This window comes from Eucyclogobius newberryi, unplaced genomic scaffold (assembly GCF_026437365.1).
Source record: "Eucyclogobius newberryi isolate DKJ021-1_F unplaced genomic scaffold, fEucNew1.0.hap1 SCAF_18, whole genome shotgun sequence".
In the NCBI taxonomy this organism is placed as follows: domain Eukaryota; kingdom Metazoa; phylum Chordata; class Actinopteri; order Gobiiformes; family Gobiidae; genus Eucyclogobius; species Eucyclogobius newberryi.
Window position 1 is genome coordinate 17,448,903 of NW_027315812.1, and position 20,897 is coordinate 17,469,799.

General features: G+C 42.2%; 1 protein-coding gene across 1 annotated transcript in view; it reads right to left on the bottom strand.

The window, feature by feature from the left end:
* The window catches only part of LOC140364552 (potassium voltage-gated channel subfamily B member 2-like), a 93,076-nt gene extending 84,139 nt beyond the window's left edge, over positions 1-8,937 (bottom strand). Inside the window, exons 1-2 of the mRNA XM_072450744.1 lie at positions 8,573-8,937; positions 7,198-7,885 (exon numbers count right to left, since the gene is read on the bottom strand). Of these exons, the coding sequence (XP_072306845.1) occupies positions 7,198-7,782 (585 nt within the window). The 5' untranslated portion in view covers positions 7,783-7,885; positions 8,573-8,937. The remainder of the gene's footprint in view (positions 1-7,197; positions 7,886-8,572) is intronic.
* Between the last annotated feature and the right edge of the window lie 11,960 nt (positions 8,938-20,897).

Consider the following 20,897-nt stretch of genomic DNA (forward strand, 5'->3'; position numbering starts at 1 on the left):
CAAGTTGTTTTAATTATAGCTCACATTTTTACACTACAATAATATGCAGCTCAACATGAAAGTGTATTCTTTTTTTGTGATTTCTGTCAAGTCTTTGTGATTTGAAAGCATTTTCTCTATTCTGTGAAGCACTTTGAATTTCCTTGTGTATGAATTGTGCTCTACAAATAAACTTGCCTTTCCTTGTCTATTCTGAAGTATTCCCTCTGTTGGACAATGTTACACAATACATTTGAATGGAGGCATACAGTAACCTTACCAGCAAGTAAGTGAGTTCACAAACTCGAGAATCCATCTTGATCAGCTTCCACTGTTACGTTTGCAGTCCGCACCAGTGGTAAACGAGCCAATCACATGGCATTTAGGGACTGGGACCAATCACAGAGCAGCACTGGGGTTTGAGCAGAAGTCAAAACAACACAAACCAAGAGAGCTTTTTCATCTTTGCCCCCTTTTAGAGGACAAGATGATTGGCGGGACATGTCTTAAGTCAACTACAGCCCTAATAATTTCACTTTGACTTCAGATAATACTGAGGTGACAGAAGTGGACCGAGAGCAGCCTGTAAAGGGATATCTGTATGACGAAGTATGACTAATGCCTGTACCTCTGCCCATAGAGCTGCAATGGAAGAACTCACAACCAATAATCTTATCTGATTATGATTGAAGGGGATTTAGGTGTTCCTGCCTAAATGAGGTTGGGCTTACATAACTACGGCAGACCGAGGGAAAATAAAAAACACAATTTATAATAGCGGCAAGTGTTTTAATAAAACAATGTTGTACAATGTATTATCCAAAAACAATAACCACACTTACGAATATATTATGTTCCACTGCCAAATTGCAAGGTCAGTTTCCATTGGCAAACTCCAGAAAGTACCTCAAAGCTCTGAACATCTCCCACAAAATGTCAATGAGTATCGATTCAGCTCTCTGAGATTGACCACAATACATGCAGAGATGAAAGGCTCGTAATGAAATGTGGAAAACGGACTTGCTGCTCCAGTTTGACCCAGGAAAAAAACATTTAATAAGTTCACATTAAAATGCCATGTGGATTTGAGTGTGCTGTCCCTTTATCTTATCTAACAAATGGGCATCGCATAACATGTATACAGTTCAAATTAAATTACCGGTAGGCAACAGGAGGCAGTGTTCAGACAGCAAAACATGAAATTGACGTCTTGTGGTTTAAGAGAAGCAAAAAACCGACATGTCAAAGACTCTCATCAATAATAACCAAAGCATAATTAAACAAATATAACTGAGCAACTATGGCAACCAGAAAAAAATACATGAACAAACAGATCTTTATCTTGAGGAGAACAGCACTTTAGTCTGATTCTTACTAATGAAGATTTGAAAATGATCAGTGTGTAAATTTATGAATTCCCATCTGTCTAACAACTACAAGTTGCCTGTTTTGTAAATTATCTATTTGGGATTTTGTAAAATCTCTGATCAAATAACAACCATTATTATAGAATGTTCGTCAATCTCACCGAGTTTACATCCAGCTATCGTCCATGTTGCTCTGTTCCAAACCCTTGCCCCACCACTTACTGCGCTACATCAACGCATACACACAAAGCTAACTACTTCCTTCACGGTTGTAAAAAGTCTTTAAGGAAATGGATGGAAATGGAGGGTGGGAGCCTGCTCAAAGTGCACTATATCATACCGCACATTGCTGCTCTCCTTAATGAATTTTCCCCCTGCACCTCATAATGCACAATATTACCATTGTCTTTTCTGCCATCAAACATATCAGTCTTCCCCTAACTATAACAAATGAGTCAAGCAACAACAATCAAACCATTTTGTGCCGCACATTAAGACAGATGACATGGCTGACATTTACAAGACTCCGAGGTGTCGAGTGGAATAGAGTTACTATTGCATTCTCACTTTGTGTCATCAGAAACAACTGCGTAGGAAGACCAGGCCTTCCCAGACAATTCAAGACACTTTAGTTTATTAGATTAAGCGTGGAGTAATGGTGTGTATATTCACATTAGGAGGAAATACAGAAAAAGCAGACACAATAACTGGGTTATAAATGTCAACTTGATTGTCTGGTTAATGTAAGAACGGACGTTTCAAATGAATGGACTGTAAAATGAAAAGTAAAACAGTCTCTTTGAATAACTTCTATATGACCTAATATACACAATATCCTCTCTACAATTGTATTTTCAATCAAATCAGCAGTTGATGATATAACGCTTTGCTGATAGATTAATTAATTCATATTTGTAGATCTTGTTTTTGTGCTTAATCTTCTGTCAATGCTGCACAACAATCATTCAAAGCGAACTCTGTTAGCTAACAACGCCGAGCTTTAATTTACGACTCCAACCAATAGCCTGACGCATACATTAATGCCCAAACGCTCTTTAAATAATTGGTTTTATGGGGAAAAGGATATTTACGTCTTTGAATTTTGCTGTGTTTTCTCAGAGAATTGCATGTCATATATGATTACATCTTACAAATACCAAATACAAATGGTTATATCACAAGTGCTGCATCAAACACCCCCAAAGCAACATTGTTTGGACAGGGCATACTTATATTAGCTTGTCATGAGAATATTTGTTGTACAGCCGAGAAAATGAGTCATTGTAAATAGAAAGACGATGGGGACAGCACAAATCCTTCTGGCCTGGAATCAAGGGTGACATGTTTGGCTGTATTAACAGAAATTATAGCCCCAAGAAGCGGGACAAAATGAGCTGGCTCTTTCTCAGCTTGACCAATGCCACCAGCTACAGCGCACGGCTCATCAAATAGCAAAGAGTGAGAGCAATGATGAGTTCGCTGGCACATTTGCAGGATAGAAATATAGGCACATCACCGGTGTCAAGCTGTATGTATGCAGTTTGCCTCACAATAAATAATACAATATTGTGCCCACCAAAATGTAAACAAAACTTGATTTACTCCTTCCTTCTCCTCACATGACTCCAGCACTCAAAGTCAATAGTAAAAAGCCATCACATTAGCACACGGCCTTCTTCTTTTTTTTTTTTTTTTTTTTTTTTTTAACCAGTTCATTCATTATTTAGTGGAAAGGGGTTTGTAAAAAAACCAGATCAGCATCTTCAGGGCTCCCTTTCAAAGATTGCATCACTCACACAGTCTCAAGTCAAGCCAACAATGATTATAATATTTTAAACAACTAATAGCAATAATGAATGAAAGTGCTATTCTATGTGGAAAACAAGTTCAGGTTGAACTTCCAAATCAATATGTTACACCATAAACATACACAAATGATATAGAAAATTAGAGACAGACTGCTTTAGACTAAAAAAGTCGAGATTATTTAGTTAATTTGGTTTAGTTAGTCGATAATTGCGATAATGCAGGTCACAATATACAATACACAATACAGTAAAGACTAAAAAGTAATAACCGTGACCATTTTAGAGGCAATATTGAGCATGTACTTTTTTTATAGTGATGTGTTGAACAATGGGAATGAAAGATAATTTAAGAATTCACTGTAGGCTGGTCATGTTCTCGGTAACGGTGAATAATCGTTAAATTGTGATGTTTTTTTTTTTTTTTTTTTAGAAAATTCAAGCAGCTAAGTATTAACCTTTGTTACAGCCTCTAGTATCATATATCAGGACATTGTCCTCCAGTATCTCATTGGACAGACCTAAGAGGACTGCATGCTTTCAGGGGAAGACTAAGAGTATTCCTAGTTGTATTTGGCACGCAGTTCAGATGCTGTTGAATAAAGCACACACAGCAATGTAGAGCTTAGTCATGGCATTTTCTACTGGTCAAGGGCTTTCAAAGGTTCTGCGTACCCCATAAAAGGCTTCCCCGACCTCAGGGACTTCCCATCTGACGGCAGAGTCTATTTCCAAATACACTTTCGGCTTCAGATAACCTTCAAGAATAAACCATTAAAATCACATTTACTCAGCACGATATGGACCTGGGGTGGGAATTCCCAATAAGATAAAACAAGCTTCACCCAAGAACACACAGAAGAAAATGGGAGCGATATACCGCATATGGAAATTAAAAGGTAAATCACTGTAAATAGCACCAAGGCTGTTGAATGATTGCAATGCTGCCATCCCCGTTCCAGAATAAATTACATATTGGCAGGATACTTATATGTGATTTGTGAGACGTATAACTACACCTTTGGAGGACGGATGCTATTACCGGTAAGTAAGCTGTCCTTGGAAGGCACAAATCACACTGAACTAACACTGCTGCACATATGACAACATTACTCCGGTAGCGCGATGCCATGTCCACATATTAATCGAGGAGTAAATTACATTTTGCTGGGGTATATTTTAATATCTGTAAAATTGGCTGAAGTATGAGCAGTGCTGCACTGATTAGGGCGACAAGATTAACCGCAACCGAATCGAAATCACAAATTGAATGGGTGTAAAAGCTGCCGTTTTTTAAGTACCATAATGGTCCTCCACAAATAACAAAATATCTTATTCTGCAAGTTCTGTAGTTATATACATTACATACAGTTAAATACATGTCATTATCTTATTAGATTGTAAGCTCATATTTCAATCATTTTGTCTGAACGTGTTTAAAATGTGAACTTTGAACAGAATCCTATAATTAAAACAATAATTGCAAAACTAATCACAATCACAATACTCCAAAATAGATTAGATATTAGATAATAGATAAATAAAGAAGTGCAGGCCTGCCATGGATCACAGTTGTATGATTAGCACTAGTATGTGTGTTATGTCATGTCAATTGTTATTGTTATTTGCCCACATTTACCTCAAGGTTGTCTGTCCAATTTCCTTTTCACATCAGAACATATTATTTCAGCGCTTTGAGTCCCCATTACATGGAGATAAAAAAAACTCCATAGCGTGACCACTTTCCAATCCTGTTATATTGCAATATATAAAAATATCTCCCGTATGTGAGAGACTTCTTGGCAATATTATGCATATCAGGATTAACCTGGCACTGCCAGATTGACGTCACTCTGAATTGAGTTTTACACAATATCAGTCTGGACAGGCTTTTGCCTAAAGCAGTAGGGAAAAGGCGTAACGTCATGACAAATATTTAAATCTGATTGGTTAAAGCGTCAGAAACAAGCCGAGAAATCAAACTGTTGTTAAATCCAGTCAGTTAAATCCAGTCAGTCAAATCCAGTCAGTCAAATCCAGTCAGCACAGACTTCTTCCCCGTCCTCAAACACGCAACGTGTTTTTTGTTTTGTCCATGAATCTACTAAACAAGCCAAAGTACGTTTGACATATTGGTTTAAGTTCGTCCTTTTGACCAAACTACAACAGCGGCCGGGCTCAAACTGAACGCGAGACTGCCCAGATTAATTCTGAAGAGTTTGAGAAACAAAAATCATGAGAATTCATCTGGCGTGAGACAAGTTATATTGTGATACATTTAGGCAACATAAATTCATTATACGTAATTGCACAGTTCTACATTTATTAACCTGCTGACTTCTGAGTACTGCATTAAGGCTGAATCTGTTGGGCTGAAAAGGTAAAATTTTCATAAAACAATGATATTTTGATATTAAGTGCATTGTGAACATGAAATACCATGTATGTTGTTATTCTATAATATCAAAACATCATCTTAGTAAACTTAAACACAGGTTTGAAGAGATATTTACATGTAACAGGACACGTGGCTCATCAAAGTCCAAGTATCAGGATATGTGATGCATCGTGGACCCTGTATCTGAATACATATTGTATCAGGTACTAAACAATAACCAATAGAACATAGATTTTAATGGTAAAATGCTTACAAAAATATAACTATTTAGACTGGAATTGCAAAGTGAGTGGTAAAGAAGTAGCCCAATTACGCTATAGGTAATATCTGTAGAGTTATTCTACAAAAAGCTCAAGCATTTGTTTATTTTTTATTTTCATTTTATGATTTGTGTTTCGTCCCTGTCACACACACATATGCACTGGGCCCATGTTTATGATCCCCTGACATGGAAGATAATCCTGTCCGGCCCTGCCCTGGACCACTCCGTGATGAGAGCAGGATACTGGAGACCCAACGTAAATTACCGCTGATTGGATTTCATCAGGACTGACCTACCTAATGAAACTCAGAGGTAGAAGGGGAGAAGGGGGTGGAGCCCATGAACATGTCATTATTCTACCAGATCTGGACTCTGCCACATCATCTTGCACCAGCACTATACATGTTACCTACAGCAATATCAGCCAGTGCGTCAGATGAGTATGTTAAATAAATACATTACAGTCGACGTAAATGGCCAATAAATCTGAAAACAGTGAATGAACCTGCAGCAGACGGGCCTTATTGACTTGTAATTTTGATGCATCAGAGAAGAGATGAAAATCCAATGTGAGAGGTATACGGACATACGATACCGCTGCTGCACGGCTCCTTCGTTCAATACAAGCACAAAGCAATCTGCTCCCACAACTGAACTATCCTGACAACTAAAATAAAACGGCAAAAAATAACATGAGTCAAAGACAGGCTATTTTTAACATGAAAACACTTACTGAAACAAAATCAACTACAGTAACAGTTGCATACGCAGGGGTATCTGGTGCATGTGGGCACCACCAACTGAACTGCTATTCACACAGGCAAAGCAGTAGTCACGTCTGCCAATTATTTTGTCAAAGCAGTGATTTTTAATGTAGCTCCAGCGCAGATCCAAGTACAAACATATCAGCGCTCAATCTGTCTCAACGCCATGTCTGTTACTGGAGAGATTCCTGAATCCGTTTCTTGGAAGCACAGGATGACAATAGGTGATGATGTCACAGGCATGACGTAAATACAGTATGTGAGTTTTATAAGCTATGACCTCGGATTATAGCTGGGATTAAGATTTCAATATGCAGCACAGTAAAACAGTTGTAAGTGAGGTGAGAAGAACGGTTTGCATACAAAATTAGGAAATGTCGGATGATGTTGATGTTCGTATCCAGGTATAATTTTGCTATAAATTCAGATTAATTTAGAATTTTTGATTACAATTTTGAGATAAGTACTGTGCTCTTTTTCCCGCTCTTACACCTTTCTTTGTAGATTGCATCTTTACAAACAATCTCAGACTTTTGCAAAGCACTGCAGCTGTGTTATCGAGATGTGTCGACGTAACATGATCGGGCGATGGCGTGATGCCACTTTCTATCTCCGCTCTCACCTTAGCAGCCACAGAAGAGTTCGGTTTCTCCAGGAGATCCCAGAGTTTCTTCCTCTTGTCGGGGCAGCAGGTGTTATCAAACTCGATCTCTCCTTCCCTATCCCGCATCGTCTCAGCCTCCCTCCTCAGCTCCTCGTTCATCTGCTCCTTCTTCTGGTGGTACCTCGCCTGGCAACACGACTCCAGGTAGATCTCGTCTATGCCCCAGTAGTCCAACTCCTGACCGAACGACAGGGCGCACATCTCCTCCATCATGTGCAGCTTGCCCGTGCGGTAGAAATTTAAAATCGAGGTGAACGCCCCTGGATGTCTGTCAAAGAAATACTCGTTTTCGTTCAGGCTGTAGTCGTCGCACACCTCCATTAGGGATTCGTGGGTGTTGCAATCGCGGAGTTTGCCCAGTCTGGTGCGGGGCAAGCGATCCAGGGTCCGCCAAAGGACTTCGTGGTTGAGCCCCCCCACGTTGAGGCGAACCCGGCGACATCTAGCCTTTGTTCGGATGATCTCGATAGGCTCAGGGGGTATCGACGTGGCGTTTTGGATGTGGCTAGGCTTTGGACTCACTCCTGCCGTCTTCTCAGCCATGGTTCACAAACGGGATGGTAGACTTTGAAGGGATACGGATGTTGCAATGTCAAACAAACTCAAGAAGTTATGTCGGATCCACTTTAGGCAAGACCCTCCATGGCTGAAAAAAACACAAAAAACATTGAAAACATTGGTGCAATGATGACAAATCCAAATATGCCTCACATGAAAGCCAGCGCTGTCACCTGTTACTTGGGTATTATTAGAACACACAAACAGTAGCCACACTACAGTAGCTGCAGTATTGATCGCTTTTATTTCGTCTCTAAAACGGTATCGAGGCCCAGATCAATAATTTAGCTTTATCAGTCAATATGGATGGGTTGCTTTTCACTTGTTCACTCCCCCCAGAGCTCTTGTTGCTGAGGGAAGGCAATGAACTCACCAAAAGCTTTCCGCTCCAAAATACAATTCAATGGTGGTGCAGAGGATTTTTTTGTTTTTTTTTAACGTAGGTTTATACATTCTTTAAATAGTATTTTGACTAAAAACTCAATAAAACATAGTAATGGTCTATTGACAGTGCAGAGTTCTATACAAGCAACAGTTTTAATCACATTTGACACTAACTCATACATGCTCATAATATGCGCACAATTTTGCAAACGCTCAGAAGGGTTCTCTTTTCTCTGCAGTCACATTAATTACATTTGAAGCACCATTTAGCAAAAAGAAAAAAGAAAAAAAACAACAACTAACAGCATCTTCTATATGCATAAGCAGCACGGACAGCGCTGGAGGAGCTTTACATCTTTCCAAAGTAGTAAACACAAATAGTCGCTCTCACCTTGCCGAGGTAAACCACGCTGTGCATGCAAAACTCCTCTTGTTTCCTCGGGGAGAAGAGATGGAAAGGGAGCCGGAATCCCCCTCTAGTCAAGCGGCCACCGGTGAGTGCAGTCCGTGGACGCGGCGAAAACGTGCGTCCCTCATTTTGTAGTGAAAAATCTCCCGGGATAAAACTGCTGCGGACCCTTTCCTTTATTCCCTTAATTATAGTGAAAAGCTTTGAGAGGTTTCCCCAGCCCAAACATTGTCCAAGAGTCCTGCCGTCATCCACAGAGAGCACGCGTGAGCGCAGGAGACCGGGGCTCGCTCGCGGTATCGCTGTGGATCTGCAGACGTCGTGCGCGTAAAGGCAACGGGAAGGAACGGGATAAGTAAACTGCAGAGTGTCCCGCCGCACACCAGGCGAGGAGGAGCAGAGGCGCGCGCGAGAGGGCTGCGCCACTTGGAATCAGTCACACACGCGCAGCGCTCAGCCCGTACACACTTCATGACCACAGCTGCAACACGTCTCCAGAGCAAAGTTGTCACGGAGGCAGTTCAAATAGCGCACCAGAGCAAGGATCCGTGGCAATAGCGAGTGCCACAGTATGTTGAAGCATTTGTTTAATTAAAATATACTATAAAATGTATAATCTAGTAGCCTATTGGGTTTACACTTTCAGTCTCCATCATTTCATCTTCTACCACTTGTTCTTGTCAGGGGTCGCGTGTGACTGGAGCCTATACCTGTAACTTTGGGCCTTAGGCGGGGTACACCCTGGACAGTGGTCAGCTCTCACGTTCATTATAGGGGTTATTTAGAGTTGCTAATTTCCGGAGAACCCAGAGAGAATCTCCTTATTGAGAGGAGAGAGATCAACACCGCTCTGCCATCGTGCACCCTGGTCCATCATGCATCTTCATTGTGTGCTGTAGAACTATAGTGTGCCTAGAGGGCTTGCCAGGTGTGCCTGACAAACAAATAATCTAATTTGAGTTATTTAATGTTTTGAATTTCCATTTTGGATTGCCCTGACCAAACTTAAAAAAACAGAAAATGCAAAAAGAATACCATTATGCAATATAATAAAGTTTTAGCATATGGTGTGCCTTGGCATATTTCTACAAAATAAAGTGTGCTGCCAATTGAAAAGGTTGAACAACACAGTTAACAAACTTGCACTGGACATTTAATTACTTGAAATATTAGAAAATAGGATTGCCTCATCAAAGTGTGTGGATAAAGTGCAATATAAATGGTCCTCATTTTTTCTTAATTATGATTTAGTTTGGTGGGTTAGTCCTTGTGGTAAATAATTATCATTGTCAAGTGACTGCATGGGAAAAAATAAATAAAAAATAGATGTACAAAAATAGTAGAGCTACATTTTGAAATGGAATCTTTATCTATGGGGAGAAAACACAATCAAGACAATTTAGACACAATGAACACAATGTTTAGACACTTGAAACAATCATTGGACCAAATAAAGGTGTTGTCAAGTATCGTTATTTGACAAATTATAACTACATTGTAATCTATATGGATTTGGCCTTGTTTATAATTTGGTTGTTAGGTAACAGTTATAGAATTGCCTCTAAGTAAAATTGTAAACATCACCAAAATGGTCAAACTGGGTAAAAATAGGCACAATGTTGAGTAAAATCTTAAATATAATCATGTTCAATACGGTTTAGTGAAAGGTGCAGTCTAACCTGTTATTTGTACTTTAAGCTTACAAATCCAGGTATTCTCTTTCCACTGTCCCATTACCTCACCATTACAGTGACTAACACCTCTCATAAGTGAAATAGCCGCAAACATTTGAGACGAGTTAAGTAACCCTACCCCGACAAGACAACTGGTTGTTCTGACCCCTTTTGAATGACCTTCTGACCAGGTAGTCAACACCATAAGCCAGTGTAAAATCCACCCACCCACACACACCCTCACCTCCCCCTCCACCAGCCTCCCTATCTTGAAGTCATCAAGGAGTAATGATCTTGCCCTCTGCCTGCTCCTAAATGAATAAATAGATATTAAATTATGCATTATTATCATCCATCAGAGCCTCACCCTAGTTCATATGAATAAGGGTTCGATACACCAATGATATTTCCCCTTACAGCTTTGTGTAATGCCAGCATTTTTCCCTTAGTCAAGCCTTTTCTGCAGAAATTTGATTATACACTGCATACGTGTAATGGATTCCTCTGCCATGTTCCTTCCTTGCAGTGACAAGTGATCAATAATGACGCATTGACTAAATGAGGACTTTGCATGTGAGTATACAGTGTCTTCTGTGTGCGTTTGCAGGGCCGTTCTGAAGGTCAAAGGCTTCACTTGGTCCCACCCGTCCGAGCCAGATATGCTATCAAGATGGGATTATAGGACACTTTGGACAAGCTCAATACAATTATAAGGGTGAGGAATTGAGTAGTAATGGATTTTTATGTCAAAAAGCTTCCTGGGTGGTCAAAACGCTAACTGATAAAGAGAGAAATTGCCACAGACAAAGAGAGGTAATTGGTTGAAAGCTGTGTGGGAGGAGCCAAACAGACAAAAGCTAATGGCCATACCAACTCGTCAATGCTCAATCTTGTCAGATCTCAGAAGCTAAGCAGGAATGGACCTGGTTGGTACTTGGATGGGAGACTGCTGGAATGATAGGTGCCACACTGGGGCGGTGTTGTGTCCTTGGGCAAGACACGTCACCCACTTTGTCTCCAGTGTCCATCAGTGACATGCATTCAGGGGACTCACCTGTCAATTTGGGGGGGAAACAACATAAATATAAAATATGTATGTATTATAAACCATAAAAGATATGGAACTACATTTTTTAAAATTAAGAATATCACTATTTTTCACATGTCCCGTAACTCCCGTTCAAATAAAGGGAGCCGCGGTGAGTCAGCACCTTGCTCTGCCGCTCGGTGCATTGTATAGTTCCTCACAAACTGTGCTGTAAGCGATGCAAATATGCAAATGTGTCACTGTCCCGTAAATAACAAATAGAACACTCTGACGGTATGCTCTGTACTTCCATATTCTGGATAATGTATGAAAATGTATTACTGAAACGTGTTTATGCTGGCAGATTAATTATAAAACAGCAGAAAAAGTTTATTCTCGGTGAGGCAAACACTCCTGACTCATGGCAGAGGGCGCTCCTGAGCCCGTGGACTGTTAAGCTATATTCTTTTATCGTTTATTTCTATATTTACAATCCATCCATCCATCCATCCATCACATGTTTGTGATGAGATATGTAGCATAACTAATTGTCTGTTGTCAATCAAATTATGTTTACGGTGCTTTTTTGGGTTCATTCGCATTTGTAAATCTGACTCTGAAAGAGTCAGTTCCTCACTAGCCCTGAACCTCACCGCACATCACTGGTGTCCATGGTGTATGAATGAGAGTGTTCGTGAAAGCTAATGCAGCACAACAGATGGAAATTAGCCCGTGGGTACAATCCGGTGTTTACAGCATGTATATCATCTACATCATGTTAACATGCACCATCCCGAACATAATAATTCATGGATTTTAGCATCCTGTTTATAGGTGATATTCTGAGGACTTTTACCCATTAAAAATATATAATATTTGCTTTTGAAATGTTCTTTCTTGCATAAGAATCCTAGATCTTCAATAAACTCATGGAGAGACAAGTCATTTTCACTTGGACCCATGTTCAAATTGAATAAATTAACACATGCTTCAATGTCGCAGGGGCAACCACAGTGGGAATCAAACCTGGGACCTTCTTGTTGTCAAATACGAGTAAAAGGATTAAATTTGGTGTAGCTGCAGGTAAAATGTGTTGTTAAAGTTGTGCTTTTCCAATATTATCCTCATCTCTAATAGTACATGACAGTGGCTGAGAAGAATTTTCCTCATGTCTTTATAGACACATGTCAATCAAAGGCCTCCTCCATATCCACCGATGAGCCCGTTATTAATTACGAAGGATTGAGCAAAATAATGAAGGGCAATTGGGTGTGTTCCTCCTCATTACTGTCAGAAGAAGAAGCCAATCAGCGCAGTGCAAGTGAGATCACAGTGATGGTGCTAGTGCAAAATAATGCACTGCAGAATGTTTGGGATATTGTGATTCATACTGAAAATGTAATGTAATTAAAAAGTCAAGTTTAAACTCGTTATAAGTGGCCTAAAACAAGACAAATGGAGGAAAATAATGTCTAATTTGGTCCAAGCTGTTTCAAATTCCTCTGTTCATTCAACTGGTCATAAACCTCTACTATAAAGGACGTTCGCAGGCATGAGGCTGTGATTCCTGTGTATGATGTGGGCATGTGCTGCTGCTGCGTGGGTTGTCGTCATGGCAACCCCAAATTGTAGCATAATGCTGAAGAAACACTTTGGGCCACGGAGGCAGAGACGCACAGCTAGAATTAGAAGAAGCACATTTTGGAACATGCAATCCAGCCGGAGCGGGTCACAAGTCAAGGTGCTTTGTCGAAGTTGAAAAATTGGAGCGGATTAGCAGTCAATGTTGAACTTGAAAAAGAGGTTTATAGGCCCTGGACCCAATTTCTTACATTCTCAAATAGTGACGTGTAAGTTGAATTTTAACCGTCAGCCTTGGCCCCACTTGTTTCTAGCTCTCACCAACCATGAAACACATTTCTCATCCAATTTTCTGCAGCAACTCTGTATACAAGGCATTTAGGTATCATACACAATGCCACCCATATTGTAAGGATATTCAAAACTTAGACATTTTCATAAGCACCTCGCTTCAGAGTTAAGGAGACCGAGCTTGAGTTGAATTCAGCAGTACCTCCACAGTGCAGCGTGTTCCAATGCAACTCTCCCTTTATGATCAGTATTTATGAGTCTGATTTTGTCAATAAAGGGGAGGAAACTCTTCATAGCAGCAGCCGCCTGTTCATTTCTCCCTGTCTATTTTTTGCTACTGTCCATGTGAAGGTCCCACTACCACTTACCCACAGCGGGCAGCAGTGGCCTTCAGCGTAATGGTCTTGCAGTGGACCCAAGTCATTAATCTCCGTCATCTTTTCATTCACCCTGCTGGATACACCTGTCCTATGCTCCCGACAGTGCTAACAAAACGTGTCAAAAATACACTTCCAAGTCAAGTCTGCAAAACTTGGTATTGTACATAGGGATGCGTCCGGTGGAGTTAAAAGGAAAGATGTTGGTGCTGAAGTCCACACATACAGCCAAAACTAAATTCTTGCCAATCTCAAATGTGGTCTGTCATCCCAGAATTAACTCCCCTTGTTGATTGCTTTTAACTTTGGAAAATATACATTACCATTTGTCAAACTAAAAACGCCCTCAAACAAAGTCTGAGCAGAAATATAGCATGTGTTTTTTGTGTTCTACCTTGAGGCGCCTGTACAACTGCATAAACAGATGTGATTGACTAGCTCGATGGTAACTTTGCATTTTACAGCCAGGTCATAGAGGGATAATTTACTAGCAAGGACGGCGAGCTCGGAATATAGTGTAAATATGACATAATTACGTGCAACAACAATGATCATGATTATGACTTTAAATTTGAAATGCTGCCGTTTGTGTCGCTTTGTTTCAAATTTGCGGTGAGAAAATTCACACAACTTTTCTATCACCAGGAAATGTTTTAAGGAACTCAAATTTGTCAGAATGAGCCTCATCAAAACCTCATCTCCTTGAATCCTTAAACTTAACTTAATTCTTAACTTAAACTCCACCCAATAGGCAAAAGGAAACAGCCTCTGTCTTCATTATCAGCATTTTAAACACCAACAACTGAAAGGATAGATGGATACCTGTGGAATATACTTTTGGCTGCAGCAAAATATGCAATAACAAAGGGATGAATGAGAGCAACTGAACCAACTGTCAAATACTGGACTGAAATAAAGTATATTTACAAAATACTTTTACTCTGAACTTGAAAATGAAAAAAATGGCCAGACATTGGGATAGATGGGACCGATACATGGAATACTCTCTATTCTACTCCATTTCTTTTTTGATTTTGTCTTTTCACTCTCTGCTCTAATACTAATACTGTAGCCTTAAGCCAAGAAAAGTCTGTATGCCCAAATCATTCCAGAGCCTGATGCAGGTCAGTCTGTCCACAGCTGTTATTTAAGCTGGGCACCGGGTCCTGTAAGTACAATCTAGTGTTCAGGTGTGTGTTAGGGCATGTGTTCAGGTGTGTGTTAGGGCATGTGTTCAGGTGTGTGTTAGGCCATGTGTTCAGGTGTGTGTTAGGGCATGTGTTCAGGTGTGTGTTAGGCCATGTGTTCAGGTGTGTGTTAGGGCATGTGTTCAGGCGTGTGTTCAGGTGTGTGTTAGGGCATGTGTTCAGGTGTGTGTTAGGGCATGTGTTCAGGCGTGTGTTCAGGTGTGTGTTAGGGCATGTGTTCAGGTGTGTGTTAGGGCATGTGTTCAGGCGTGTGTTAGGGCATGTGTTCAGGGGTGTGTTAGGGCATGTGTTCAGGTGTGTGTTAGGGCATGTGTTCAGGTGTGTGTTAGGGCATGTGTTCAGGCGTGTGTTCAGGTGTGTGTTAGGGCATGTGTTCAGGTGTGTGTTAGGGCATGTGTTCAGGTGTGTGTTAGGGCATGTGTTCAGGCGTGTGTTCAGGTGTGTGTTAGGGCATGTGTTCAGGTGTGTGTTAGGGCATGTGTTCAGGTGTGTGTTAGGGCATGTGTTCAGGCGTGTGTTAGTGCATGTGTTCAGGCGTGTGTTCAGGTGTGTGTTAGGGCATGTGTTCAGGGGTGTGTTAGGGCATGTGTTCAGGTGTGTGTTAGGGCATGTGTTCAGGTATGTGTTCAGGTGTGTGTTAGGGCATGTGTTCAGGTGTGTGTTAGGGCATGTGTTCAGGTGTGTGTTCAGGTATGCGTTCAGGTGTGTGTTAGGGCATGTGTTCAGGTGTGTGTTATGGCATGTGCTAGGGCATGTGTTCAGGTGTGTGTTCAGGTATGCGTTCAGGTGTGTGTTAGGGCATGTGTTCAGGTGTGTGTTAGGACATGTGTTCAGGCGTGTGTTCAGGCGTGTGTTCAGGTGTGTGTTAGGGCATGTGTTCAGGTGTGTGTTAGGGCATGTGTTCAGGTGTATGTTAGGGCATGTGTTCAGGTGTGTGTTCAGGTATGCGTTCAGGTGTGTGTTAGGGCATGTGTTCAGGTATGTGTTCAGGTGTGTGTTAGGGCATGTGTTCAGGTGTGTGTTAGGGCATGTGTTCAGGTGTGTGTTCAGGTATGTGTTCAGGTGTGTGTTAGGGCATGTGTTCAGGTGTGTGTTAGGGCATGTGTTCAGGCGTGTGTTCAGGTGTGTGTTAGGGCATGTGTTCAGGTGTGTGCTCAGGTGTGTGTTAGGGCATGTGTTCAGGTGTGTGTTAGGGCATGTGTTCAGGCGTGTGTTCAGGTGGGTGTTCAGGGGTGTGTTCAGGTATGTGTTAGGGCATGTGTTCAGGTGTGTGCTCAGGTGTGTGTTAGGGCATGTGTTCAGGTGTGTGTTAGGGCATGTGTTCAGGCGTGTGTTCAGGTATGCGTTCAGGTGTGTGTTAGAGCATGTGTTCAGGTGTGTGTTAGGGCATGTGTTCAGGTGTGTGTTAGGGCATGTGTTCAGGCGTGTGTTCAGGCGTGTGTTAGGGCATGTGTTCAGGTGTGTGTTAGGGCATGTGTTCAGGTGTGTGTTAGGGCATGTGTTCAGGCGTGTGTTCAGGCGTGTGTTCAGGTGCGTGTTAGGGCATGTGTTCAGGTGTGTGTTCAGGTGTGTGTTAGGGCATGTGATCAGGCGTGTGTTCAGGTGGGTGTTCAGGGGTGTGTTCAGGTGTGTGTTAGGGCATGTGTTCAGGTGTGTGTTAGGGCATGTGTTCAGGTGTGTGTTAGGGCATGTGTTCAGGCGTGTGTTCAGGCGTGTGTTCAGGTGTGTGTTAGGGCATGTGTTCAGGTGTGTGTTAGGGCATGTGTTCAGGCGTGTGTTCAGGCGTGTGTTCAGGTGTGTGTTAGGGCATGTGTTCAGGTGTGTGTTCAGGTGTGTGTTAGGGCATGTGATCAGGCGTGTGTTCAGGTGGGTGTTCAGGGGTGTGTTCAGGTGTGTGTTAGGGCATGTGTTCAGGTGTGTGTTAGGGCATGTGTTCAGGCGTGTGTTCAGGCGTGTGTTCAGGTGTGTCTTAGGGCATGTGTTCAGGTGTGTGTTAGGGCATGTGTTCAGGTGTGTGTTAGGGCATGTGTTCAGGTGTGTGTTAGGGCATGTGTTCAGGTGTGTGTTAGGGCATGTGTTCAGGTGTGTGTTAGGGCATGTGATCAGGCGTGTGTTCAGGTGGGTGTTCAGGGGTGTGTTCAGGTGTGTGTTAGGGCATGTGTTCAGGTGTGTGTTAGGGCATGTGTTCAGGCGTGTGTTCAGGCGTGTGTTCAGGTGTGTCTTAGGGCATGTGTTCAGGTGTGTGTTAGGGCATGTGTTCAGGTGTGTGTTAGGGCATGTGTTCAGGTGTGTGTTAGGGCATGTGTTCAGGCGTGTGTTCAGGCGTGTGTTCAGGTGTGTGTTAGGGCATGTGTTCAGGTGTGTGTTCAGGTGTGTGTTAGGGCATGTGATCAGGCGTGTGTTCAGGTGGGTGTTCAGGGGTGTGTTCAGGTGTGTGTTAGGGCATGTGTTCAGGTGTGTGTTAGGGCATGTGTTCAGGCGTGTGTTCAGGCGTGTGTTCAGGTGTGTCTTAGGGCATGTGTTCAGGTGTGTGTTAGGGCATGTGTTCAGGTGTGTGTTAGGGCATGTGTTCAGGTGTGTGTTAGGGCATGTGTTCAGGTGTGTGTTAGGGCATGTGTTCAGGTGTGTGTTAGGGCATGTGATCAGGCGTGTGTTCAGGTGGGTGTTCAGGGGTGTGTTCAGGTGTGTGTTAGGGCATGTGTTCAGGTGTGTGTTAGGGCATGTGTTCAGGCGTGTGTTCAGGCGTGTGTTCAGGTGTGTCTTAGGGCATGTGTTCAGGTGTGTGTTAGGGCATGTGTTCAGGTGTGTGTTAGGGCATGTGTTCAGGTGTGTGTTAGGGCATGTGTTCAGGCGTGTGTTCACTGCATAACTGAATTCATAATGAGGCATTGCTTTCAATAAAAAAGCTCCTCTTCACAGTGCATTAGTAGTATTTCTCCGAGCCGACAAACAGCGCTGCACCACGACCCCGAGTGCTTTAGCTGAGAATGATAATGCTGGTATAATACACAGGCTAATTGTCAGCTTGACCTGTTATTACTGATAAAGGAGTCTTCTGAACGTAACTGTTTGTGCTGGCAGGACAGGACAGGACAGGCGTGGCACTATAATGTGTTCTTCTGATCTCACACAGAGGAGAGGATGCCCCATGAATGTTAATGTCCTTTCTGAGCTGTTGTTAAAGAGCTGTCTGTAATTTGCAAAAGGGTTAAATCAGGCATGTCCAAACTAGGGACCGGGGGCCAACTGCGGCCCTCAGACCAATTTTTGTTGGCCCTCCAGCTTCCTGCTATGTTTGCCCAAACAACAAAAAGTAGTCATATTGATGTTATACCAACCTAATATTAATGTTCCAAGTCTAATTAAAGGTGTGGAGGCTCATCGCAGTTACGTCAAATGCAAAATATCGAATGATTCACTTTGTCATTCAACAAATTCGACATTGTCAAGTTGTTCGTGGCCCTCTGCCCCGTTAAGTTTCAAAATGCGGCCCTTGGTGAAAAAAAGTTTGAACATCCCTGGGTTAAATGAAAAAAAGATGACCAGTCTGTGTGTCTGCTTCCGAAGAGTGCACACGCTTTTTTGCTCGCTCCGCTTGCTATCGCTGTTTTCCTTATTTATTTTGCTTTTTAATCAGTTTTTGTCTTCCAAACATTTTTGCTTTAGACTTTTTCAAAGAAAAAGTTCTTCACGATACCATTCCTGTGTCAACCGACGGTAAGAAGAGCACACTTTTAAAAGAAAAACTGCTACTTTCAACCTAAACCGCAGTGACTCGTTTCCAAAACTGTCTAAAAACCAGAAAGACTAGGCTGTTTCTTGGAACAAACTTGGAGCAAAGCCTAAACGATACAAAGATAACGTGAAGTCGCCTAAAATACAGCTCACCAACAGATTTTTACCACTTTCAGAGATGGAATTAAATGAAAAAAGAAAGATGACGTGGCCAAAATACAGCGAGGAGGATCTGTGCCAGGAGCCAAGGTCACGAAGATTGTTTTAGTTGGGGACGGCGCGATAAGTCACGTGACGCATGAAAAGATAAACACACATTCTTTTCCAAGCGCCACTGTTTCTGAGATAACGTCACTCCTTCCAAATATTATGGCTAAGCATGGAGGAGCTAAACAGCTGATTGTGCATGTGGGTGCAGTGGACATGCGGCGGGAACAGACTGAAGTTTTGAAAAAAGACTTCTTGAAGTTATTCGACGTGCTTGATAAAATGGAAATCAAAACATTCATAAGCGGACCTCTTCCAAACATCGACAGGAGGATAAACAAGTTTAGCCGGCTTCTTCAGCTGAACACATGGCTGTCCAAAGAGTGTTCCCCGAGAGGACTACACTACATTGAGAACTTCTATCTATTCTGGAAACGAGAGGACCTGTTTAAGAGAAATGGCCCCCACCTATGCAGAGGTGGAGTGAGGGTGCTGACAGAGAACCTGCTCCACGCTCTGAGGCATTGGACTGGGCCTGGACAGGGTCCTGAGCAGATAGTTAGAGAAGAGAGGAATGAGAGAAGAATTCCTGCTCCATCAGCCAGAGACCGAGCCAATGTTTCAACATCAAAAGCACCACAACCTCAGCCTCCACCAAAGGATTCATCAGCAGCTGCTCCACCACCACCAGCAAAGGATTCAGCTCCAGCAGCTCCGCATTCACCTCCACCGCCTCCAGCAAAGGAACAATCTTCAAAGGCCTTGGACCCATCTGTGACAAGCCCAACAACATCCCTGTCATCGCCCCTGCCTTCACACCAGCCCTGGGTTCCCCCTGCAACATCTACTCCCACTAAAGATTCATCATTCTCCTTCTCATCTCCACTCTCACCCATGGGCCTTCCCAGCCATTTTGAAAGTCTGATCAAATCAGGCATTAAGATGGCTCCACTCACGCCCAATATAGCAAGGGCTATGTCTTCCCTGCACAAGCCGACTACACCAACAAAAGCCCCACCACCCATCCCCCCTCGCCTCTCACCTGGTCCCAAACTCTCCTTGGCTACAAAAACCCACCACCCATCCAACCTCGCCTTTCACCTGGTATCTCCCATAGCTAGGATGCACTGGGTCTCAGCGTTGCCGGGACTTATTGTCACATTAAAAATCAAACCAACCCGGGGCCCTATGTAAAAAGAGCCCCCCCTAGTGCTATTTCTGTAGTCACATCATCACAGAGATGGAAAAACAAAATGCGAGTCAGGCCCAATCTGAGAAATGTGATTCATATTCCCTGTGAAAAGATAAAGCCCAGTCTCACTGAAACTAGTCTGAAACTTGCTGTGCTAAATGTCAGATCCTTATGTAACAAATCTCTCTTAATTAATAATTTTATTTCTTCTTATAATCTTGATTTTATGTTTTTAACTGAAACATGGCTTGACAAAAACACAGGAAATGTAGTTCTGATAGAATCTGCTCCACCCAACTTTAAGTTTGAATCTGAAACACGAGAAAACAAAAAAGGGGGTGGAGTCTGTGCTGTCTTTAGAGATGAAATAATTACCCGCAGGTTGTCTTTTGGGGTGTTTTCATCATTTGAGTATGTATCCTTTAAAATGGAGCTAAAACGGTCTCCATCCATTCTCTTCATTGTTTTATACAAGCCTCCCCAGCACTGCCAAAGTTTTATTGATGATTTCAGTCATATGCACAGACTTTGATGGTTTGGTCATTACAGGTGATTTCAATGTGCATGTTGATAATATTTGTGACAGAAACGCTAAAGAGCTTGATGCTGTCCTTGAAACCTTCAGTCTTACTCAGCATGTGAGAGGCCCCACCCACAGCAAAGGACACACTCTAGATCTCATAATTACAAAGGGGGTAAATATTTCAAATGTTAATGTGATCGATGTTGCTCTGTCTGATCATTTCTGTGTCTTCTTTGACCTGTCTGTTTCTCCCAAACCTCCGGTTGGTCCTGCAGTTGTTCAGAGGAGACACATAAGTGATGGCACAGGTGCACTGTTTATGGAAATGATAAACTTTGAAAATGTCTCATGTTCTAATGTAAATGATTTGTTGAACTCTGTTACATCTAGTGTTTTGAATGTTCTGGACACCATCGCCCCTATAAAGGCTAAAATGGTTAAAAATAAGCAGAAGGCGCCGTGGAGAAATGATGATTCGGTCAGGGCACAGAAA